The sequence below is a fragment of the Drosophila mojavensis genome, unplaced genomic scaffold, assembly GCF_018153725.1.
Source record: "Drosophila mojavensis isolate 15081-1352.22 unplaced genomic scaffold, ASM1815372v1 contig_19, whole genome shotgun sequence".
NCBI lineage: Eukaryota > Metazoa > Arthropoda > Insecta > Diptera > Drosophilidae > Drosophila > Drosophila mojavensis.
In genome coordinates, this window is record NW_025318726.1 from 6,334,841 (window position 1) to 6,361,606 (window position 26,766).

The window sequence follows — 26,766 nt, forward strand, 5'->3', positions numbered from 1 at the left end:
GTATCTAGTCTCTTTTCTTTTTTTTCTATTTTTTTTCCCTTTATTTATTTATTTTTTTTTTCTTTTCTTATACAATTTTATTTACTTTTACTGTCTTAAACTATTTTATGCTTCCTTTTGCCTTCTTGATCTGCTCTTTATTCACTTATTCTAGTTTTATTTTACTTTTCTTTATTTCAACTTAATCTATTTCGCTTTATTTTACTTTTACGTATTCTAGTTTTGTTTTATTTTATATTATTTTTTTAAATTAAATTTAATTTTATTTTATTTCGTTTTATTTCTTTTATTTCATTTTCACTTAGTCCATTTTTGATTTCACTTGCTCTTATACCGGCCCGGCCACTGTCCATTCTCACGTTCAAATTTTCTCTCTTTTCACTATTATTGTAACATTCTTTTTCGTTCATCTCTGTGATCACTTTTATATATTATTCTCATCTTATTTCTTCGTTTTATTTTTGTTTATTTATCTATATTTTTTCGCTCAAAATATCATTTCTTTCCCGCTCACTACTGTGTTCGCTATTGTATATTATTATTATTTTTTTTCCACTGCTATCATAATTTCGCTTTATGGCCACTATTATATTTCATCATAATAGTTCTGTTTTTTTTTTCCACTCCCGGGGTGTGCGCATATTTCCGCTCCATATTTGTCACTTCTCATTGCTCTCTCTCCTTTTTTTCCACTCGCAGGGTATGCCCGACTTGCCAAAAAAAAAACCAAAAAACTATTCTTATATATACATACATATATGCGAGTATATATGTATATTTTCGAATTTTCACTCGCAGGGTATGCTCGACTTACCACAAGAAAAAAAACCCAAAAAAAAAACTTTTCATATATATACACTAGCTGGCCCGGCAAACGTTGCATTGCCCTCTATATTAATTATTTCTAGGTAAAAAATTGTTGAAAGCTATGTTGTTCAGGTTGGGATACACTCTGATTTATTTATTAATCGGATTTTCATTCAAGCACATTGTGGTAAACAACATTCTTCGTTTTTTGGTCAGGTGCAAGAACAAATAATGCGGATGGTTTTCCAACACGTGAGCTTGCCACGTTCAATTGACCATGAGAAAAACACACATTTTCTAGATTGAGGCTACAAATAGTCAAAGATTAGCTCTGTGATTTGTTGATCGTAAAAATTGTATTTTAGAACCCCTAATAGGTTTACGACTCTTACAGCTACTCTCTACTAAATTAAGAGTGATCACTTTTTTTGTGTACCAAAATTAAACAGAATGAAATGTATATAAAGTTAAAATGAAAACAATGATTGATTTTACCATTCAATGGATTAATCATTTTGATATTAAAGTGATATCCATCGTCTCCTTGCCAAAACATGAGCGGGTATTGTAAAGCGTCATATGAACGGTGCGTTTCAGATATTCTTTGTAGTTGCCCAGTACTGCGTCGTGTAAGCACAATATCGCGTGCTTCCAAGCTTTCACCAACAATAAGGATTGCCACTTCATCGATTGTTGGAGCATTAAATGTGCGTTCAGTGTGTTCCAGCTGGTCTTTTATCTGCTCTGATTACTACTTTATAGTCATCTCTTGGCATGCACTCTAAAGCAGTCTTGAACAGCTTTTGCAATGCATGATGTTCGTGAAGCATTTGCTGCAAATCTTGAAGAATTGCTCTTTTCATAGCTGTGTTGATTTCTTGACGCCGGTCAAGTTTTTCTTCCATATTGCCCATGAAGTATATTTGCAAGAATTTGTGCTGTGCATCTTCAATAGGTTGCAATGATCCAATGCGATGGCAAATCTGGCCTTGAATCTTTAAATTCAAAGCCATAGTTATAGTTAGATTTACAATCACTTTTTACAGAAATCTAACAAACTACATTATTCCAATTTTTTTTTTTTTTTACAATCACATAAATTAAATTTTTAACGTAAATTACCTTAAATGTCGGATTTTATCCGTCTACAATAATTTCCGCCCCAAATGAAGTCATTTGGAAACAGGCTGTCGTGATTCTAGTGTTTCGCCATAAACCAGGGAAACCGGGCGTTTCACCAGCAAACTTCAATGCGCCACAATACTGGTAAACAACGTCCATTGGACCAATGCAAACTAAACGATTCAAGCTGTAGTCAATGGTGCTATCATATCGAAACGCTGCTCGATTCAAATCAATCCTTGAACCATTTCTTATTGCCGTTTCACGGGTTGCCCCTCTTTGAGAAGCACGAATTAGGGCTCCTCTTTGCTGGGTACTGGGCGATTTCTCGTTCTTCGTCAGATAATTGACACGCGATATTCCGATGCCTAATTGCATTATGGGTCCGCCGGGAAAGATTGGATCTTCTAGGACGCGGCATTTTTATCAATAGTAACACTGAATATGCCCTCGCACAAAACCACATAAAACAATCGAGAAATATAAATATAAATAATTTACACAAATTTATGTTTGAGACAAACAAATACCTGAACTTTCGAAATATTTAGCTTCTGTACGCACGCGTATTATTTTTATCAAATGTGCTTTTTTTTATGAATAGTCAGGTTCGCCTGAGGCTGTGCCGTGGAGTGACTGACTACATTTGTTTATTTACTTCTATACAGGACCGAAACTGACACTGTTATCAAGCCTACTGAGTATCAATGGAAATTTTTAGGGAAAAAACCGCGTTTTTCAAGTATTCGTCAAATTTTTTCAGTATTTTTAAGATCTACTATCCTACTCGTGCCGGAGACAAATCCAATAAATCAAAAACCATGAAAATTGGTCCAGCACATATCAAGTTATAAGTCTCTGTAAACTTTTACACAACTATCTTTAATATATATAGATATGCATATATATTTCCCAATTTTCACTGCTTTTTTGTTGATCTATTCGTTTATTCCTTTCTTCACTTTGAACACTTATTCTCGGCGACGCGCGTCATGACGACCCGGCGTGTGCCCATGCTTGCGTATATGCATGTTTCCGATCTTTTGCATATACTGTACTTTTGGCACCGTTACCGCTTTTCGTTTCTCTCTCGCCGATTCTCGAACTACCCTCGACCCTCTACCAGTTATAGGTTAAATCTAATACAAAACGTTTGCTCGCGCCGAGTTTCAAACTCGTACCCACGCGCGACTGCTCGCGCCGAGCGCCGAAAACTCCAACTCTTCAAAATGCATCTGTTCGCGCTGCCTGCCAAAAGCTAATTAAACTCCGCTTACAGCTTTCGCTGCTATTCTGCTTGGTCGGCGTCGGCAATGCAGACTCACCACAGCGAGCTTTTAAGCTGCATGGTCGCATTGCCGATCGCGGGCCCACCCACTATTCAAATCCTACGTAATCTACATAAGCTACTTGCTATGTCACTAATGACCACTTAATAACTAAATAATGTCTTATTACTAACTTATTACTTAACTTACTTATTATTACGTATTACTTAACTTACAACAAAAATCAAAAACTTAACCAGCTTATATTCTACTAAATCGGATCTTATCAACTACAAACTCTTATCTACTACAAATCTTATTACTTACAAACTCCTATCTGCTCATGGCGCGAGTGCAATGAAAGGTGGGTCGCAGGTGAGCCACCTTACAGCCCATCTATTTATTAGAGATTAGAATTTTTATAAAATTAATACTAACTTAAAAACAAGTAAGATAGCTCTAGTCGAGTGTGCTCGACTACGAGATCCCCTGTACCGTTCGAGCAATAGCTATTTCACACACAGGCACCCACACATAAACACGCATGGGCTGCAGTGTGCGCTTACTATGAGAACTTAATTGCTTAATAACTTTTGTAGACCTACGATCTTCATGAAACTTTCAGATCGTAATTATAACCATAATATGCGTGCGCTTGCCAAACCAAAAGTCTCTAATATTTGAAATACGCCTTTGACAAAGATGATGGTGAGGGGGTAGAAATAGGGGTGGGGGGTAAATTTTAACAAAAATCGAAATTGTATAAAATGCATATCAATATACATTCAAAATTTGGAGACTGTAGCTCTAAAGATGTAGGAGATATAATGTTATAGCTGATTTTCGATAAGGTTTTTTATCTATAAAAAAATAACGGGATGAGTTATCGATTTTTAATGATAAACTCGACATCCGCGCTGTAAATACGGACATTTAAAAAAAAATTTGAAGTCTTTAACTCTTATATCTTCGGACGGACGGACGGACAGACAGACGGACAGGGCCAAATCGACTCAGCTCGTCACCCTGATCAAGAATATATATAATTTGTGGGGTCTGCCACGCCTCCTTCTGCCTGTTACATACATTTCAACAAAACAATTTCCACCCATGAAAATGGGTTCAGGGTATAACAAGTAAGAAAGCTCTAGTCAAATCTGCTCGACTACGAGATCCCCCGAACCCTTCGACCAATTGATATTTCAATAATTATTCGCATATGCATACATACACGCACACACACAGACATGCGTACGCACGCATAAACACGCATTGGCTGCGGTGTTGGCTAACTATGGGAAGTTAATTGTTTAATAAATTTTCTTGGGGATGGATTATTTTCATGAAACTCTCAGATTATGAATATAACATAAATATGCATGTATTTTCCAAAGCACAAGTCCCTAGTAATTGAAATTGAGGGTGAGAGGTGGGGGTAAATTTTGACAAAAACCGAAATTGTATAAAATGCATATAAGTATACATATAAAATTTGGAAAGTATAGCTTTAAAAATGTAGGAGATATAAATCTATTAATAGTTTTCGATAACGGGACAAGTTATCGATATGCGCGTGCTATACGCGGACCTATGAAAAAAAGTCTCTAGCTCTTATATCTTCTGAGATCGACGCGTTTATACATACGGACGGACGGACGGACAGACAGACGGACAGGGCCAAATCGACTCAGCTCGTCACCCTCAATATATATACTTTGTGGGGTCTGCCACGCCTCCTTCTGCCTGTTACATACATTGAACAAAACCATTATACCCTGATTTCCCATTTAAACCTATATTTCAATAATTCTTTGCGTCTTTCTGCTTACACAAGAAATACACAGACACACTCATAGACAAATATAAGCAGGCACGCATAAACACGGCTCTAGTATTTAAAATACGGCTTTTACAAAGATTGGTGTGTTGAGGGGTTGAATATAATGGTGGGGCGTAAATTTTGACAAAATTCGAAACTCTAAAAAGTACATATAAGTCTATATAAAAAATTTGGCGAAACTAGCTTAGAGATGTAGCAGACATAAATTTGTTACTGTTTTAACGCAAAACTCGATATGCGCGTGGTTTACACGAACCTAGGAAAAACAAGTAGGAAGACTCTAGTCGAACTGCTCGACAAGGAGATACCCTGAGCCCTCTAATCTGATATGCTAATCACTCTGCACTTCTTTTAGGCACACATACACACAAACGTATTAGAACGCGAACTGCGCAGTATGCAGCAACTGCGCTTGGGCTGCGCTGCAGTGTGGGCAATATTATAGGAATTTATTTAATGAATAATTTAATTTCTAGACGTACAATCTTAATCAAATTTTCAGAATATAATCATAATGTTCCACTGTATGTATTAAAGCTAGAGACTTGAAATTTGGAAGTCATACTCGTGTATATCTGGCAAATTGGAAAATGCATTTTCCGATAAAAAATCATATTAGTTGAAGAGCTAGAAAGCTGAAATTTGAAATGAAGAATCGCATCGACAACCCATCTACGCCCATCCCGAATATATCTTCGCCCTTTGGGGGCGTGGTGAATCGGTTAAAACTGTATCTCCACTAGCTTTAAAGCTAGAACGCTAAAATTTCGCACGTAGGCTAATGTTATGATTTTATAAAGATAAATGAAAATTGAAAATTATATGTGGACGCCCATTAGGAGCGTGGCAATTCGGACCTGAAGAAATAGGGATTTTTTGTGTTCTGCTATATGTTGGACACTATTAATGCTAGAGACCTCAAATTTGGTATATAAGTTATTTTTTTTTGTAGCGTGGAGGCTTTATTTAGCGATCCACAAAAGATTTGTATCAGCTCGACTCTTTTCTAATTAATAGCTATTGGCAACAGCTTGTGCGTGTTGCTCTTAGGTTAGTTCTTTTTGATACTGCCGGCCACGCGATCTGCTCCAAGAGATAAAGTTTGCCCATCATAAAGCTTTTGCATTTCCGCCAATAATCGGACGCCACGTCAGCAACCACATGGATATTTGACGTTTGTGCTATCAGCTGAGAATAGCTTTGTGGGGACAAACCTTCGAGTGATAACCACAGGGAGATTCAATGATAGTGCTATCAACTGAGAATAGCTTTGTGGGAACAAAGCTTCGAGTGATAGCGTTTAAGCCTCTGTATCGAATGAAACTTTGGAAATATTTTTAAATTTTATTCAATTTTTTTTTTTTTATTTGTTATATTTTATTTTTTCCTTTTTGCTTTTGTATATTTATTTGATATTATCTTTATGCACGACTCTTCCGTTAACATTAACAGCTGATCCTAAGTCCTCTTCGATTATGGCTTCTTTATATAAGGGAGTTAATTTATTACCAAGTCGTTTATTGGATTTCACCATAACCTTATCCCCTTTTATATATTTGCGTTTTCTTATTATGATTTAATAATTCAGTTTCTTGAGCTTTTCTAACCTGATTCATAGCCGCTTCAGACTCTTCTACATTTGAATTAAATAAATCGATTGGTTTCTGCCCTGTTACCGAATGAACAGTTCTATTGTACTCTATAGTGGCTAGTAAAATAATGTCCGCTGTGTCCTCGATTCCTTTTGCTAACTTTAGACATCTACCAATTTCGCTTAAGGTGCTGTGAAATCTCTCGACCTGCCCGTTCGATGTACTGTGCATAGGTGGAGCACTTGCAATTGTTATACCGAAATGTTCACGAAGACATGATACAACAGTATTAGAGATTAAAGACCGCTCGTTGTCACAATAAATAGTTTTTGTTCGAAAAAATATATTTAACAGCTGCAGAAGGTGTATTTTTACATGCAATATTGTACGAGATGCTATTTTTTGCACTACTGCAATCTTAGATAACTTGTCCACGCATGTCAGGAAATAGTTTGAGTCCGTAGAGTAAATGTCAACGTGCAGAAGTTCCCCGACATAAGTTGCAATAGGGGTCTCTCAGATTGGATGCTTCCTACAGTTTAAAGCAACTTCCTTAGCCTTTTTCTCCATTTTGGGAAAAAAATAATCTCGAATAATTTGTTTAATGTTTTCTTGTGGAGCTCTATTATATTCCTGGTTAATAATTTCGAGCTGCTCGTTAGGGTTAAAAATGTCAGTAACCATATTTTCGTTGTGTCGGAAACAAGTTTTAGGGAAAAGCTCAACCAGACGATCTTGAATTTTACCAAGAAGTGACAATTCACACTTAATTGCATTAACTACTCCCAATTTAACGCAGTCATGCACTGTGTTAAATAAGCTCTGAAAATCGGTAAAAACTATAATATGCCGTATTTTCTTGCCAAACAAAATAGTAGTTCGCTTAGAAGGTGTTTTTCCCTGCTCAAGAATTATTTGGTTGGCGTAGCAGTTGACTGGTCTGGTAAAGGATTCTATAGTATTTGAATAAGATTCCTCGCTATGAATTGTTGCCATGTCCGAACTATTATCTTCTTCAGTATAGTTTAAATATTGGCGAGATAATGCATCTGCAACTTGATTCTCTTTTCCGGGCTTATCGAGAAGTGTGGCATCGTACTCCTCAATGAAAGCTTTCCATCTTTGGATTTTTGAATTCGGATTTCGATCCGATACGGCATAGGTCAGGGGCTTATGATCCGTATAGATCTTAAGGCCCTTTACTCCATAAAGATAATTTCTTAACGTTTTAATAGCCCAAACAATAGCAAGCAACTCTCTCTCGTTGGTCGCATAATGCTCTTCGGCTTTTTGAAGAGTTCTTGAAATCATTGTGACGGGACGACCATCTTGAGACAAGACTGCACCCAACGCATTTGAAGAAGCGTCGGTTGAAAGCTCAAAAGGCTTACGAAAATTTGGATACGCGAGCATAACCTCCTCTGAGACCAAAATTTATTTTAGTTTATTAAACGCTTCTCGTTGACTCTCATCTAATTACTATCTTTTTGGACTGTGACCCTGGGACACTACCATTTTCGCCTCTAAGAATACTGGTCAATGGTTTCGCAATCTTTGAGTAATCCCTTATAAATCGCCTATAGTAACCAGACAATCCTAAGAAGGATCGCAGAGCTTTTAACGTACATGGCTCCGGAAATACTTTGATTGCTTCAACTTTTTTGGGGCAATCTTTGAGTAATCCCTTATAAATCGCCTATAGTAACCAGACAATCCTAAGAAGGATCGCAGAGCTTTTAACGTACATGGCTCCGGAAATACTTTGATTGCATAAACTTTTTTGGGACAAGTTTTAATTCCACTGCGACTAACTACGAAACCCAGATACTCAACTTCGTCTTCAAAAAATGTTGATATCTCAGCCGATACCTTCATATTTGATGCATAAAGGCTTGACAGTATCAACTCTATATGTTTTAGGTGCTCCTCCATAGTTTTAGAAAAAATGGTAACGTTATCAATATATACAAAGCAATATTTCCCAATATGTTCTCGCAGAACATCATCAATCGCTCTTTGAAACACACTGGGAGCATTTTTTAGTCCAAAAGGGAGGCGACAAAACTCATATTTTCCACTGCTAACCGAAAAGGCTGTTTTTTCTCGGTCTCGCTCTGAAAGCTCGATTTGGTGGAAACCTGATTTAGGGTCAAGCGTCGTGAAGAAATTGGAATCGCCCAGATTGGACATAATAACTTCGATGTTTGGAATGGGATATGAGTCCTCAATAGTTTTTGCATTTAACTTTCTAAAGTCTATAACCATTCTCTTTTTCCTAACTCCATTTTCGTCAATACCTTTTTTATCTACGACCCATATGGGATTATTGTATGGAGATCTCGACGGTCTAATAATGCCGTTGTCGAGCAGCAATTGTATTTCATTATTTACAAACGATCTAACACTCATAGGGTACGGATATAGTTTAGAGTGGGTTGGCTCCTCATCACGTGTTCGAATTGTTGCCACGATATTGGTATTGTATGGGAGCTTTTCATTGGGATCTGCAAAAACTCCGGATTTCTCCTTCATCATTTCATCGAAAAGTTCCTTAATGGCCGACGGCACTGCCTCAGATCGAACCTGCAAATGACTAACATCCTGGCCTGCCAGAAACTGTATAGTTTCACTACCATAGTCATGAGTGATAAGTTTAGTTTTGAAATTCAAAGTGGCATTAACTTTTTCCAATAAATCGAGCCCTATAACGCCATCAAACGATATAAGATTTGGGAGAACAAAAAAATCGGAAGTTACACCAAATACGTTAATTCTACATTTACGAGTTATAAATGTTGTCCCATGTATGGATTTTACAGAAAATTTCTTATCAGTCTTCCGAATACCTTTCAGCATAGGCAATGCTTTAATATAGCTTCTCGATGCTCCCGTATCGAGTAGCAGTTTTACTTCTTTCCCCCCTACATATCTAGATATCTATGACAGGAGGGAACTGCCACTAAAAAATTAACCTGATCTTCTTCGATATCTGTTACTTCTTGTTCGCCACGATTGTTGTATACCTTATCAAGATCAGACTTTTCTTCACTCAGATGGTTAATTCTTTAATGATTAGTTTTTAAACTTTGACGATGAGGTAGATTATTAACCCATTGCTGAAAATTAGAATGTTGCCTGCCCGATTGTCCTCTACGTGGGTACGACGTGTTTTGTCTAAAATGAGACGTAGAAGGGTCAACATCCATTGGTTCGCCCAAAGATTGAGTAACAACCGGCGTGATGTTACCTTTTAGCAATTTCTGGTTGTCATTGGTCTGTGCTACAACCTTTTAGATAAATGTGGATTGCGAATGCCTGTCAACGATTCTGAGTTAGTGATTCTTTGAGTTGGTTGCCTGCCCCTCGTAAACGTTTCAGACGAACCTTTTCCAAAATGCGAGGCAAAAGTATAACGTTCATGGTTTGCCCCAACTTCTTCTGCTAGTGCAAGTGCGCATGGTAGATCAGAGGGCCTATATGCAAATACTATATCGCATAGGGGTTTTTTAATCCAGATATAAAAACCCTCAATGCGTCGCCCCTATATTTTTCATTAATTGCGTTAGCAATATCTGCTTCGTAAGTCATAATAGTCTTATTAGTTAACAGCGTAAGTTTTTTTCTCTATTTCGTCGTAAAACTCGAGGATTGTCTTTGTTCCCTGTCTCAATGTTGACAATTCCTGTTCAATAAGGTAAGCCGGACGCTTATCCGAGTAAGTAAAATCCAACCTAGCAATTATCGCATCGAAATTGAGCACTGTACTAAAAGATGATAATACACCGTCAGCAGCACCTCTAATTTTATTTCTTATAATTGTTACAGCTTGAAAGTTGCGTGAACTTCAATAAAACTCTTGAAAAATCTCATACACATTATGCGCTGCGTCGCGCCAAGACACGTATGTACCGGGTTGCCCAGAAAAATCGGGAAGAGATTTCACAGCATCAAGCGTTTCTTCACATTTTATTCCCGGCACAATTTTAACTTTTTCCCACGTTTTAGATATACAACTAATTTGTCTTTTTATATTATTTAAACTCTCTTCGTGTATTTTCAACAGCTTCGTCTACCAAAAATTTTACTTGATCTGCATTCATTTTTAATCTAGTCTCATTTAAGGTTAATTTTTCAAAAATGTTTTCTAATTCAAGCAAAGAAGAGTCGCACATAAAGAGAACTTATTCTTAATTTAAATGGCAGCATAGAAAACAGTTCTCTTTTTTTTTTTATACCCTGAACCCATTTTCAATGGGAAATCAGGGTATAATGGTTTTGTTGAAATGTATGTAAAGTATATATATTCTTGATCAGGGTGACGAGCTGAGTCGATTTGGCCCTGTCCGTCTGTCTGTCTGTCCGTCCGTCCGTATGTATGAACGCGTCGATTTCAGAAGATATAAGAGCTAGGGACTTGCATTTTTTTAAATGACCGTATATACAGCGCGGATGTCGAATCTGCGATTAAAATTCGATAAATCATCCCGTTATGTTTTTATCGAATAAAAACATTCAAGTTCAAGTCAGATGCCTGTATAGCTAATTGTGAATGATTTTTCACTATTTTAAATTTGTCAAATATTCAATAAAATATGTAGATTATATCCTGAAAGTTTCATTAAATTCCGTTAAATAATAAAATGTTTGGCTAATTAACAAACGCGCTTGATCGAGAAGTCGCGGGCTCGAGTCCCGAGCGGCGCAAGTGATAGTAATTTTTTTATATGTTTCAAAATACAGTGGAATCCGGCTATAGCGACATTCAAGGGACCGACGATTTTACGTCGCTATACCCGGAGGACGCTTTAACCAGAAGTAACAAAAAAAATTTGTTTTTTCATTTTTTTAACGGTTGCCATAAACATAAAAAAATTTAATTTTGTAATCAAAACAGCAATTATTTTTTATACCCTGAACCCATTGAAAATGGGAAATCAGGGTATAATGGTTTTGTGAAAAGTATGTAGCACGTAGAAGGACAGGGTCAAATCAACTCAGCTCGTCGCCCTGATCAAGAATATATATACTTTGCGGGGTCTGCCACGCCTTCTTCTGCTTGTTACATACATTTAATTTTTTTTTTTTATTTATTTATTTCTTTATTTCTTAAAGCTATTGACAACAAGTAAGAAGGCTCCAGTCGAGACTGCTCGACTAGGAGATACCCTGAACCCTCCAAGCTGATATTCTAATCATTCTGGACTTCTTTTATGCATGCATACATACACATGCACTTATAAGCACGCGCTCTGCTAATTGCGCAGTAAGCAGCGGCTGCGCTTGGGCTGCGCTACAATGTGGGCAATATTATGAGAATTTATTTGTTGAATAATTTCTTTTGCAGATATACAATCTTAATGAAACTTGCAGAGCGTAATTATATGGTCAAAATGTGTGTACATTCCAAAGCACAAGTCTCTAGTACTTCAAATGTATTTTTTCCAAATTGGGGGCGAAGGGGGTATCCAAAATCTGTAAACTACAAAATCTTTGTATCTATTAACTTTATATACAACGCAAATTCGAAGTCTCCGGGTCTAAAAGTGTTCAAATTAGGCTGAAAAAACAATGTCGATTTTTTGATTATTCTCGATAAAAAAGTTATCGGATGAGTTATCGAAAAAATATAATAAACTTGTACTGCCTATGGTATACACGAGTATGCATGCCAAATTTCAGCTCTCTAGCTCTTATATCTTCTGAGATCCTTTTGCTCATACGGACGGACGGACGGACGGACAGACGGACAGGGCTATATCGACTCAGCTCGTCGTCCTGATCAAGAATATATATACTTTATGGGGTCTGCGATGATTCCTTCTACGTGCTACATACTTTTCACAGAACCATTATACCCTGATTTCCCATTTTCAATGGGTTCAGGGTATAAAAAGTAATTGCTGTTTTGATTACAAAATTAATTTTTTTTATGTTTATGGCAACCGTTAAAAAAATGAAAAAACAAATTTTTTTTGTTACTTCTGGTTAAAGCGTCCTCCGGGTATAGCGACGTAAAATCGTCGGTCCCTTGAATGTCGCTATAACCGGATTCCACTATCAGTTGCGCCGCTCGGTACTCGAGCCCGCGACTTCTCGATCAAGCGCGTTTGTTAATTAGCCAAACATTTTATTATTTAACGGAATTTAATGAAACTTTCAGGATATGATCTACATATTTTATTGAATATTTGACAAATTTAAAATAGTGAAAAATCATTCACAATTAGCATTACAGGCATCTGACTTGAACTTTAATGTTTTTATTCGATAAAAACATAACGGGATGATTTATCGAATTTTAATCGCAAATTCGACATCCGCGCTGTATATACGGTCATTTAAAAAAAAGCAAGTCCCTAGCTCTTATATCTTCTGAAATCGACGCGTTCATACATACGGACGGACGGACAGACAGATGGACAGGGCCAAATCGACTCAGCTCATCGCCCTGATCAAGAATATATAAGTTAAGCGCTCCCATACTAGAGTACTAGTGATTGGGGGACGCTGTGTTGGGTTCTTGTGAATATATAACAACTTTGTGTTCAATGAAATAATATATTTTATATAATTTGGAACAATAGGTCTAAACTCTCTCTAGTCCGAATATAAACTCCACAAAATCTGTTCAACTGGTTAGGTTCTCCCCTTGAATGTCTGACTGGACTCTCCAGCCTCCTTAGATTGTCGAAAGTCTTAACTCTTCCCCATCTAAATATCTGCGTCCCGCAGATCAGGGTGCATATGTCCATTATAACGATATTCATCCAATATAAATTGTCCAATAATAATAATAATAATGATAATTATTCAATATAAATTGCCCAATATAATGATATTTATCCAATATTAATTTATTATACATAGTCGATAGTTCCAGAGTCCATAAATTAGCATAAAGAGGGCCATCGATATCCACCTTCAAGTTAATTCAAAGCATTCATAGTTCCATACATTAGTAGTATTCATTTCTGGTTATGACAATACATCCAACATTGTAAGCGCATTTATTTCATTGCCTCTGGCATCTCGGAAATCCCTATTACCATGAATGATCGAAACTAGGATGGATATACCACGTGTAAAATGCTGTGGATGCTATGGGTGCTAAGGAAGTTAAGGAAGCTAAAAGAAGATTATTGCAATATAATTAAATGTGCTATGGGTGCTAGGAAGTCAAGAAAGTTAAAAGAGGATTATTACAATATAATTAAATGTGGATTTTCCTTTTTTTTCCCTATTTTCTTAAGTCTGATTTATGAAGAATTTTTCCAGTTTTTGTTTTGTTGATAATCATTAATTCCACGAGACATATATGTCCCTTGTACACCATTACTTCTTAATGAAATATTCTGTAAATTCACACAAATGGCATAAGCTTCCGGTAAATTTTTAGGTTTGCTAACTGTTGACATCCTCGGTAGGTCACCGTTTAGTCCCCTTATGAAAAGATCTAAAGCTCTATCTCTATATGATTGTATTAATGCGGACAATACTACGACTCATTGTTCGCTTGCCTTTAAGGAAGTGAAACATCGGCATTTCCAATTACTTTTCCTCGTATATGTAAAATTATTGAGCGATATAGAGGTCTTTCCTTGATAATAGAATAATCTTCAAGTACGGACTCGATCCTGTTTACCCACGAGGCTTATTGTGAAGGGTTTCCCTCAAATGTGGGCAACACTTTAACACAGTCCGGCAATGACGAAATTTCATTTAATTCAAGCTCCGAACGTGGACGGGCCAGTGAGGTTTGTTCCTCTATGAGAGACTGATTAGTATCCTCCTTTTCCAAACGATCCACTTTCCTATTCAATTACTTCAAATCTTCCTTAAGACTCGAAAATTGATCGGCTAACACAGTTATTGCCGCGCTCAGCCCTTGCAACGTTTCGAACTAAATTATTTCAATGTCGGAAAACTTACTTACTATTCAATTCGATGCCTACTATGTTATCGATCTAATTTTTTACATTAAATCAGCTTTACATTGTTTCCAAGCTGCTGCTATTTACCGTTTCCAGTGGAGATAAGAAAATATTAATAATCGTCTCGTAGAATTGCTTCCTGTGGAGATAAATATATTAGTAATGCAGTAATCACATGGTCGTAACACCTTTTTATACCCTGAACCCATTGAAAATGGGAAATCAGGGTATAATGGTTTTGTGAAAAGTATGTAACAGGCAGAAGGAATCATCGCAGACCCCATAAAGTATATATATTCTTGATCAGGACGACGAGCTGAGTCGATATAGCCCTGTCCGTCTGTCCGTCCGTCCGTATGAGCAAAAAGATCTCAGAAGATATAAGAGCTAGAGAGCTGAAATTTGGCATGCATACTCGTGTATACCATAGGCAGTACGAGTTTGCTTTATTTTTTCGATAACTCATCCGATAACTTTTTTATCGAGAATAATCGAAAAATTGACTTGGTTTTTTCAGCCTAGTTTGAACACTTTTAGACCTGGAGTCTTCAAATTTGCGTTGTATATAAAGTTAATGGATACAAAGATTTTGTACATTACAGATTTTGGATACCACGCCCCCTTCGCCCCCAATTTGTAAAAAACGCATTTCAAGTACTAGAGACTTGTGCTTTGGAATGTACACACATTTTAACCATATGATTACGCTCTGCAGTTTCATTTAGATTGTATGTCTACAAAGGAAATTATTCAACTAATAAATTGTCATAATATTGCCCACATTGTAGCGCAGCCCAAGCGCAGCCCCTGCTTACTGCGCAGTTAACAGAGCGCGTGCTTATAAGTGCATGTGTATGTATGTGTACATAGAAGAAGTGCAGAATGATTAGAATATCAGCTTGGAGGGTTCAGGGTATCTCCTAGTCGAGCAGTCTCGACTGGAGCCTTCTTACTTGTTTAAATAGTTGACGTGAATATTATTTCTTTTATATTATTTCATTGAATTACTAATTGTATTGAATTACGTGTGTGTATTACCACGTGTGTTATTGCGTTGTCTGTTATAGAATTACTGAATTACTAGTTGTATTATCTTTTGTTACCGAACCGGCAAACAGTTTTTATTATTTTATATGGCTTGGGAAGCCCTCAGGATCCTTTTTGGTGTAAGACCTACTTAGGTGAGGGTGGTTCCACAATCATCTGGTCTCTCTCTTGCTTTCGTTTCATTTATTTATTTATTTTACTTTTTTCTTTTATATATTGTTGTCAGACTTATTCTCTTCCGAAAGGGAAGCCCAAAGTATTCCTCTTTGGTTCTAAGACCTACTAGGGTAAGGGTTATTCCACGATCGAATAGAAGGTCTCTGCAATTCATGTTTTTATTTTTGCATATTTATGCTTTGCTTGTTGATTAGAGATTTCCAGACAACCGCCTTTTAATTTTGTTATATAGTTAGTGCTTTAAACTTAACTTTGACCACTAGGTTTCTTTTAATTTATACGGAAACCCATCATTCAACACAGGTGGAAATTGTGACGTTTATTTTTTATGACATTTGTCTTACGGCAAGGATTTGAACCTCGATACGAGAATCAATCTCGTACCACCATTATGCCTGCAAATTTCTTGTATTTTCGTTTTAAGACTCGTCTCGGCACGGATTTGAACCTAGGTATTGCCAATACCACCATTTAGCCACGATTTCTTTTATGTTATAGAATTATCAGGTGCACCAACACTTGCTAGAAATTATGTTATTATTTATTGTATTATGTCATGGCAAGGACTTTCACCTCATTACTTTGCAAATCGTAGAAGTACTTCGTAATTTTGCCAACAATTGCCCAATTGGATTGGAACAATTTATTTGTACTTGCTTTTTTAATAAGTTATTTTTATAGAATTATTGACACGTCACCATTTCCCTTTACTTCCGTGAAGAATGTGGGTCCCTGCTCGGGCGCCAGTTAAGCGCTCCCATACTAGAGTACTAGTGATTGGGGGACGCTGTGTTGGGTTCTTGTGAATATATAACAACATTGTGTTCAATGAAATAATATATTTTATATAATTTGGAGCAATAGGTCTAAACTCTCTCTAGTCCGAATATAAACTCCACTAAATCTGTTCAACTGGTTAGGTTCTCCTCTTCTCTTGGATGTCTGACTGGACTCTCCGGCCTCCTTAGATTGTCGAAAGTCTTAACTTATATACTTTGTGGGGTCTGCCACGCCTCTTTCTGCCTGTTACATACATTTAACAAAACCTTTATACCCTGAATTCACATTGAAAATGGGTTCAGGGTATAAAAAGGAAAGTATTACCAATATTGCAAGAAATAGTAAAAAGAGCAAATAGGAAATAAAAAGAAATGAGTTAACAAGAGACAAAAAGGAATAGAGGATAGGATCGAGAAATCACTACGCAACATTGGCAACGAAATGTAACCAGTGTTTATGCCTGGGCACTGAGAGTGATTTCCCGAAGATAAGCTAAAAGTAAACTTTTTATTTTAAGAAAAGAGCTCTAAGGAAAATACATGATAATATTTATTAAAATTAACACTTAGAACATAAAACACACTATGCAAAGAATAATCCGTAGTGCACACAGGTAAATGAAGCGGACGATAATGTCTAGTTGTTCGGGACGGAACCGAAAAATTAAGACGCATCAGCAAAGAGGACGAATCAATGTCACCGCTAATCAATTTGTGCAAAAATCCAGTTCCTAAAATTGTTCTGCGATTGATTAACGATGGAAGATCAATGAGCTGGAGCCTACTATGGTAAGACGGTAATCGTACATTACTGTCCCAGCTAAGGTCCCTTACGGCAAAGTGAAGAAACTGTTTTTGAACCGATTCGAGACGATCCTGATACAGTTTATGCTGCGGAGACCATACAACTGAGCAATACTAGATGGGACGCACAAGCGAAATATATAATTGCTTGGTAATAAATGGATCTTTAAATTCCTTAGACCAACGTTAAATAAAGCCAAGCACACTTTTGACTTCATTTATGATGGTATATATATGAAGATTAAAATTAAGTTTACAGTCAAAGAAAACACCAAAATCTTTATTAAGTCAACAATATAAGGAGCGGTACGACTGAAGGTCATTGTCATACACTTTGAGCAATTTAGGTGCAACTGGTTTGCCACACACCAATGCTGAAATGCATTAAAGTCATCTTGAAAGTGTAGATGCCCATATGCACGCAAAGTTTTACATCATCCGCATACATAAATATCGTAGACTAAGAGATACAGCTAGGATCGTGATTTATAACAAGTAAGAAAGCTCTAGTCAAGACTACGAGACTACGAGATCCTCTGAACCCTTGGAGCAATAGCTATATCAATAATTTTTCGCGTCTTTCAGCTATCACAAGAAACACGCACACACACACACACGTGGGGGCTTGTGTGTGTATGTGTTTGTGTATGTGTGTGTGTATGCCTGTGTGTGCGTGTGTGTGTGTGTGTGCGTGTGTGTGTCTTGTGTAAGCAGAAAGATACGAAAAATGATTGAAACAGCTATTGCTCGAAGGGTTCAGGGTTTCTCGTAGTCGGGCAGTCTCGACTACAGCTTACTTATTTGTTTATAAAGGGGAATGACGAAAGATTTTTTTCAAATTGAAGGGAACACAGAAGTACCTAAGGACAAGTTAAACAATTTTAGTAGTTGTGACTGAAGAGAAATACTGCACTCTTTAACACACCACTCTTACCACCAAGGACAAATGAGGACGGCAAACCAGAAGATTTACGCTTCAAGTTTACAAATGAGTAAAATTGTTTAGGATCTCGAGAAAACTGACGTTTGCAACGTATAAGATAGTTCTCATAACAACTTCAATGTAAAAGATTGAAATTTGACTTGGCAATGGAATATTTGGACTAGTCAACACTTGAACCAGACTTTTTATAATTTTTAAAACATTTAGTTTTAATGTTTCTTAAGGTCGAAAGAGACTTGGTTAACCAAGGTGGCTTATTTGAAACTGGCGAAATACGGCAGAGAGGGACACAAACATCCAGAATAGCGTTTAAGGTGGTATAAAAAAACGATGCTGGGGTATATCCTCAGGTGAGCAGAAAGGAGTTGATCTCATGACATTAATGAGTGCATCATGATTAATGAATGATTAATGCGATTTAGATTTTTACAAATAGAGTTCAGCTGAAACATAGACAGGTTAAAAAATTCATCAAAAAGATAGTGATCAATTGTCGGAATAAAGTAATTTGCATTACAAGTTGATGACCCAGAAGTGTTCGGAATATTAAAATCACTCTAACAAGAAGCACGTCTCTATCATTTACATGCTCATAAACTTCTTTAATACAATTAATATGTTGAGCATAAACTTGTACATCAGAAGAGGGAAGGATATAAGAACATGTGATAAACAATGAGCACGATTGGAGAGTTAATGTAACCCCTATAATCTTCGCATCATGAAGGGACGAAAAGGTAAACGATTCATAGAGGATAATAGATTTAACAGCAATTAACACCCCACCCCCTCTGCGAACCGAACGATCGAGTCTATAAGTGTTATGAATATTATTTTAGTTTCAGTGAGTGCAATAATATCATATTGTACACTAAAACTGTGAAAGAATAGATATTTAAATTTAGAATTTAAGCCACGTACATTTTGATAAATCAGAGACAGCTGAGAAGAAGATTGTAAATTATTTAGTTTTTTTGGCACAATGTTTGATGAAGATTGCACCGACGGTAAATTTACTGAAATAGGAGTCGATCTGTTATGATTTTTAGGTTTGAACTCATGAAAAAATACATGAGGTGGCCAGAAATTAGGATCACATAAAGTTTTAAAATATTCTACCGCACATTAATCTTGAATGAAGCAATTTCTCGCGGAGTTGCGAAACTAAACTTCGATATAAAAACATTAGCCGAAGTCTTGCTTGCAATAAAAGCAGATACTGCCTCACAGGTCGTATCAGATAAAAGCCTAGATAAGAAAACTTGCTTTAGAGGAGAGACGACAGATAAGGTATTGCCGGGAGTGGCTGACTTATTGTCACTCTTTGTTTGAACAACAATTGGAGCAGAGTCCAATTTTTGAACAGGGACTTGAATTTCTATAGCAGCCTCAACAGGAGAGGCAATAGATTCAGGAACAGGTGATGCGGGAACAAGTGAACTAGGAGCGGATGACAAAACTGAAACACAAGGTGAGGGAGGGGCAAGCGAATTAGGTGACGATGTTAGCACGGAAGGAGGTACCAACAACGAAAGAGCCTCCAATTGAGAAGGGGAACTCTCAAAGTTATACTGAGTTAATTTTTCTTCCGCAGCAGCTATATCATTGGATAACTGCTTACAAATCTTCTTCGGTTGAAAATTGAACCCTTACAGCGCTATACATTTTAGAAAAATTAATCTGTTTTTCTAAGCAAATCGGAAAAGACCAGCGAACGCCCCCACTACCAATTTTTCCTGTGGACATAATCTTGTCATTGTCACGACCAGTGAGACCTGCACATGTAGTATGCATTAAATCATCGCACAACCAGCAATTTACAAACTGCGCTTGTGCAGAGTCCACTGCCTGCCTAACGAGCAAGATTTTTTGCAGCAACTCATATTGGCATCTGGGATCAAGTAGAAATTACCGAAATGAAGCAGAAATCAAAATAAAGAGAGTTTAAAATATGTTGACAGAGTCGAACAACAAACAGCCGTTATGTTGAGAGAGCAAGTCCAACAACAAAAAAGCCATTACAGAGCGTAACGAAAGAAACACAGAGAGTATCAAAGCACGACGATAGAAATCGACAGAGCAAGAATGCTAAACAATCACACTAGGCAAAAGTATAAAGTGTGAAATGGGGAGAGCGCCAAAAAATAGCAAACCGACGCTACACCAAACTTCACAAATTAAAAAAGCAATTATAAAAGACACAGCAAACCACGGATCAAACCTTTCACAGGAATATGTAGCCACTAGCAACCGACCGCAGTTGTGTGAAAATTAATAAAATTGTAAAAAAACAAGCAAATTTGCAAAGCAGAAAAACAAACACGTCTGTACACTCTCACTGAGAACTCTCTGATGAATATGGGTCGAGGAAAGTAAATCCCACTAGAAACGCGTCAAATAATAATAATTCTCTACTTAGAAGGGCAAGCAGTACGCGAAATTGGCCGAACGATTGGCCTTTACAGTGTGCAAAATATAATAATATCCTACGGAAAAACCGCAACACTTGAAGTTCAACCAAGATCAGGCCGTCCTGAAAAATATAGTGTCAGAGATAAACGCCAAATCCTGGCCACAATAAACACGGATCCCAAAACATCTGCGCCAAAAATACAGGAGGATATATTTCTAACCTGAGGAGTTAGCGTGCATCCCCAAACTGTGCGAAATATGCTCTACAAGGAGGGGCACAATCCCCGAACTTCGCGCAAGAAACCTTTGATTTCCGACGCCAATAAAAACAAGTAAGAAAGTTGCAGTCGGGCGATACCGATTGCAGAAGACTCGTTCACAGCCCAAACGCTGTCAACCAGAGTATATAGTGCAATTTTCAAGTCTAGTGCGCAACAAAAAACAGGGCATGATCCCATTAAAATTGGAAAATCATCGATAGCTATTGCTATGATCATTGCATAATTGCATTCAAATTACATGCATATGTATATAATTTATACAATTTTGACTTTTAATAATATATAGAGTTTTTTACTTTGAAGCGAAATAAAAGCAGTAAGAATATGCATATTCAATTTTTTTTAAATGAAAGTAGGTATATTAGACTATAAACTATATTAGCAATATGTTTCCATTAACAAAAGAAAATAACAAAAAACAAAAGAAGTAACAAAAATCAGCTGACAAGAAAGTGTTTACACAACTAAAACAATTAATTCATTATAATGTCTTAACTACTTTTTAGTTAAAACTAATACTTTTTTTGGCCACCGTTGGCATCTATGACTACTCCCAAGCGTCTATTCATCGATTGGACCAAGTTTCTGACATATTCCACTGGGATATTTCGCCATTCCTCCAAAACAATGGTTTTCAGCTCAGTTTTATTCTTTGGATGACTCTTGGCGGTCCTCTTCTTCAGATAAGCCCACAAATTCTCAATGAGGCTTAAGTCCGGGCCTTTAGCTTGCGTATCCAACACATTTTTTATACCCTGAACCCATTTTCAATGGGAAATCAGGGTATAATGGTTTTGTTGAAATGTATGTAACAGGCAGAAGGAGGCGTGGCAGACCCCACAAAGTATATATATTCTTGATCAGGGCGACGAGCTGAGTTGATTTGGCCCTGTCCGTCTGTCTGTCCGTCCGTCCGTCTGTCCGTCTGTCCGTATGTCCGTAAAATGTCCGTAATTACAGCGCGCATATCAAGTTTATCATTAAAAATCGATAACTCATCCCGATCTTTTTTTATCGATAAAAAACCTTATCGAAAACCAGTTATAAAATTATATCTTCTACACCTTTATTGCTAGAGTCTCCAAATTTTTAATGTATGCTTATATGCAATTTATACAATTTCGGTTTTTGTTAAAATTTACCCCCACCTCTAAATTCACCCCCTCACCCTCACTTTTGTAAAAAGCGTATTTCAAATACTAGAGACTTGTGCTTTGGCAAATACATGCATATCTATGTTGTTATCATAATCTAAAGGTTTCATGAAGATCGTACGTCCACAAAATAGTTATTAAGCAATTAAGTTCTCATAGTAAGCGCTCACTGCCGCCCATGCGTGTTTATGCTTGTGTGTGTTCATTTGTATGTGTGTATGTATGCACAAATAAATGCGTACTCTAGCATATTCTAAGAATCTCGTTGCGATTGATTTGTCTTTGCATTGTTTTTGAATTTCCAGCCACCACTCTGGCTTTTCTTTGCTATGTGGCGTCATAACAATAATGTGATTTCGTTTTAACTACTGTTGATCGAAACGACGCGGTGGTGCTGTAGGCTGAAGCGCCTACGACCATTATTTTAGCTATTTTGACAAACATGCTGTTTGGGTTGGGTGCGAGCTCAAATCCCGCGGAAAACACTTTTTTGTAAATTGCAAATTTTTGTTATTTTAGCTTCTTTTATATTTTTTTAAATTCATAAAAATGTTTCTTTTTGTATTATGAATATCTATTAAGCTTATTTATATGTACAAATGCATAAATAGATGGCTGACGCATATAAATGTCGCAATACGGGCACTGTAAATGCCGATTGTCACGCCCCTAGTGTCCGTCGACTCCTCAATTTTAGCCAGTTCTTAGAACGAGCAACCGGTTACCTAAATGCAAAATTTGAATTCTTACGCTCAAAAAATGTGAAAATTACAGAGTATTTTTCGATATGCCACGCCCCTAAAGAGGCTTAAAAATTATTTTTGGGGCATCGATATAGGAGGCTACCAGTAACTTAACTATCAAAATTTGAAACTTCTAGCTCTTAAACTGTAGGAGATATAAACTTTTGCGGTTTGCCACGCCCCCTATAGGCGGACATATATCTACCATAGCTCGTTGGACTTGGGTGATCAACCCGCGTATATATACCAAATTTCAGATCTCTAGCATCAATAGTGCCTAAAATATAGCCGAATTCGAAAAATCACTATATCTTCAGGTCCGATTTGCCACGCCCCTAGTGGGCGTAGATATATAATTTTTCACCCATCTTCATAGAATTAAAACATCAGCTTACATGCATCATCAGCATTTCAGCATTCTAGGTTTATAACTTTAGGAGATACAGTTTTATCCGATTTGCCACGCCCCTAATGGGCAGAGATATATCCGCCATAGCTTATGATCTTGGGTGGTCGGCGCGGACCTACATACCAAATTTCAGCTTTCTAGCTCTTGCCAACATGCCAACAAACTTTAGGTACACTTAAAAAAACCTATCTAAAATATGTATTAATATTTAGTAGGACCGCCATTGGTAGCAATTACTGCAAGCAGTCGACATACTTCGCACTAAGGATTTGGTGTGATTAAAAATCGATAACTCATCCCGATCTTTTTTTATCGATAAAAAACCTTATCGAAAACCAGTTATAAAATTATGTCTTCTACACCTTTATTGCTAGAGTCTAAATTTTTAATGTATATATGCAATTTATACAATTCCGGATTTTGTTAAAATGTACCCGCACCTCTAAATTCACCCCCTCACCCTCACTTTTGTAAAAAGCGTATTTCAAATACTAGAGACTTGTGCTTTGGCAAATACATGCATATTTATGTTATAATCATAATCTAAAAGTTTCATGAAGATCGCACGTCCATAAAAAAGTTATTAAACAATTAAGTTCTCATAGTAAGCGCACACTGCAGCCCATGCGTGTTTATGCGTGGGTGCTTGTGTGTGTATGTGTTTGTGTATGTGTGTGTATGTGTTTGTGTATGTGTATGTATGTGTTTGCGTATGTGAGTGTGTGTATGTGTTTGTGTCTGTATGCGTGTGTGTGTATTTATGCCTGTGTGTGCGTACGTGCGTGTGTGTGTGTGTGTGCGTGTTTCTTGTGTAAGCTGAAAGACGCGAAAAATTATTGAGATATCTATTGCTCCAAGGGTTCAGGGGATCTCGTAGTCGAGTAGTCTCGACTAGAGCTTTCTTACTTGTTCTTGATAAACTGTATAAATAATGCAAATTATGTTTTGTTTTTTATATTGTATGAACGCGTCGATTTCAGAAGATATAAGAGCTAGAGACTTGAAATTGTTTTTCCTAGGTCCGTGTATATCACGCGCATATCAAGTTTTTCTTTAAATATCGATAACTACTCCCGATATTTTATTATCGATCAAAAACCTTATCGAATGCTAGTTATTTAATTATATCTCCTACACCTTTAGAGCTAGAGCTTCCAAATTTTAAATGTAGACTTATATATATTTTATATAATTTCGATTTTTGTTGTAATTTCCCCCCCACCCTTATATCCACCCCCTCACCCTCACCTTTGTAAAAGACGTATTTCAAGTACTAGAGACTTGTGCTTTGGAACGTACATACATTTGAACATTATGATTATGTTCTGAAAGTTTCATTAAGATTGTACGTCTAAAAATTAAATTATTCAACAAAGAAATTCTTATAATGTTGCCCACACTACAGCGCAGCCCAAGCGCAGTCGCTGCTTACTGCGCAGTTAGCAGAGCGCGTTCTAATACGTGCGTGTGTATGTATGTGTGCCGAAAAGAAGTGCAGAGTGAATATCAGATTAGAGGGTTTAGGGTATCTCCTAGTCGAGCAGTCTCGACTAGAGCCTTCTTACTTGTTTTTTTTTTTATGTTGTAGAAGAAATAATAAATAATACAAAAATCTTTTTTTTTTTTAACTTTAATTTAAGGGAATAAATGAATCTGCGACTACACTTCTGGAAGCAGCCATTGAGGAGCATGATCAAAAAGGATATAGTGGAGCAGTTGGTGCTGTAGTTAGACAATTGCCTCAATTAGTGTTGTGTCCGGCAGTACTAGCAACTCAAGCAACAACAAACATTTTGGGAGGAGCTAAAAGTTCTCTTGTCCCGGAAGCTAAACGTGAAGCTAAGGACAAATGGAAGCAGACAAAAAATTAAAATATATAAAATACGCTATATCTCTTTACAAGCGAATTTTTGTCGATTAAGCTAACGAACGGACAACTTGAAAATACCAGCAATGGCTGATATGGTTAATAAAGACATACATTCTGTCAAATAAGTACCCGGAAATTTCAAATAAAACACAAACAACTTATCAATCATCTAAATTTATTATATCCCCTTCAAAATAGGCCCCTTCTGAGGCAATACCCTTCTTCCAACGAAAAATCCAATAATCGAAACACTTTTTAAAGCTATATTCCGGGATGGCCTTCAGTTCTCGTTGCGAATTAGTTTTTATGTCTTCAGTGCTCTCAAAACGGGATCCACGAAGTGGTAATTATACCCTGAACCCATTGAAAATGGGAAATCAGGGTATAATGGTTTTGTTAAAAGTATGTAACAGGCAGAAGGAGGCGTGGCAGACCCCACAAACTATATATATTCTTGATCAGGGCGACGAGCTGAGTCGATTTGGCCCTGTCCGTCTGTCTGTCCGTCCGTCCGTCCGTCCGTATGTATGAGCGCGTCGATCTCAGAAGATATAAGAGCTAGAGACTTGAAATTTTTCCTAGGTCCGTGTATATCACGCGCATATCAAGTTTTTCTTTTTATATCGATAACTACTCCCGATATTTTATTATCGATTAAAAACCTTATCGAAAGCTAGTTATTTAATTATATCTCCTACACCTTTAGAGCTAGAGCTTGCAAATTTTAAATGTAGACTTATATGTATTTTATATAATTTTGATTTTTATTGTTATTTACCCCCCCACCCCTATATCCACCCCCTCACCCTCACCTTTGTACAAGGCGTATTTCAAGTACTAGAGACTTGTGCTTTGGAATGTACATACATTTTTACCATATGATTACGCCCTGAAAGTTTCATTAAGATTGTACGTCTAAAAATTAAATTATTCAACAAAGAAATTCTTATAATGTTGCCCACACTACAGCGCAGCCCAAGCGCAGTCGCTGCTTACTGCGCAGTTAGCAGAGCGCGTTCTAATACGTGCGTGTGTATGTATGTGTGTCGAAAAGAAGTGCAGACTGATTAGAATATCAGATTAGAGGGTTCAGGGTATATCCTAGTCGAGCAGTCTCGACTAGAGTCTTCTTACTTGTTTTTGTTTTGGAAACAGGAAAAAGTCACACGGGGACATATCTGGAGAGTACGGTGGTTGTTCGATGATTTTCTTGAATTTTTGTTCGTTCACAATGCCCGCTTTGTGCGCTGGTGCATTACCGTGGTGCAAAATCCAACTTTTGCTCTATTCTTTTGCGACGAACATTCTCTCTCAAACGCCTCATAACGCCAAGATAATATTCTTTATTGATTTATTGATATTCTGGCCCTCCAGTAAGAATTCCGATTGAGCAACACCACGAATTCTTCAGTTGAAGAGGTGAAACGTCGTCCTGAACGTGGTAAATCGTTCACTTCTTCTCGCCTCTCTTTGAACCATTTATACCTAACGTAAACTTGACTTTTCCACATGGTTATATCACCAAATGTTTTTTTTTTTCAACACTTCCAACGTTTTGGCATAAGAAATTTCGTTTGAAACACAAAA

At 37.0% G+C, this 26,766-nt stretch overlaps 1 protein-coding gene and 1 long non-coding RNA gene across 6 annotated transcripts in view; one reads left to right on the forward strand and one right to left on the reverse strand.

The window, feature by feature from the left end:
- The window catches only part of LOC6571991 (autophagy-related protein 2 homolog A), a 208,070-nt gene extending 182,730 nt beyond the window's left edge, over positions 1-25,340 (forward strand). For all 5 annotated transcript variants that reach the window (XM_044007757.1, XM_044007759.1, XM_044007758.1 and 2 more), the window contains one exon: positions 24,950-25,340. In XM_044007757.1, the coding sequence (XP_043863692.1) occupies positions 24,950-25,180 (231 nt within the window). In that variant the 3' untranslated portion in view covers positions 25,181-25,340. The remainder of the gene's footprint in view (positions 1-24,949) is intronic.
- LOC122756906 lies at positions 15,929-16,586 on the reverse strand. The gene is made up of 2 exons (XR_006356767.1): positions 16,358-16,586; positions 15,929-16,306 (listed from the first exon to the last, which is right to left on the reverse strand). It is a non-coding gene; the product is annotated as an uncharacterized LOC122756906 (long non-coding RNA).
- Positions 25,341-26,766: the final 1,426 nt, after the last annotated feature.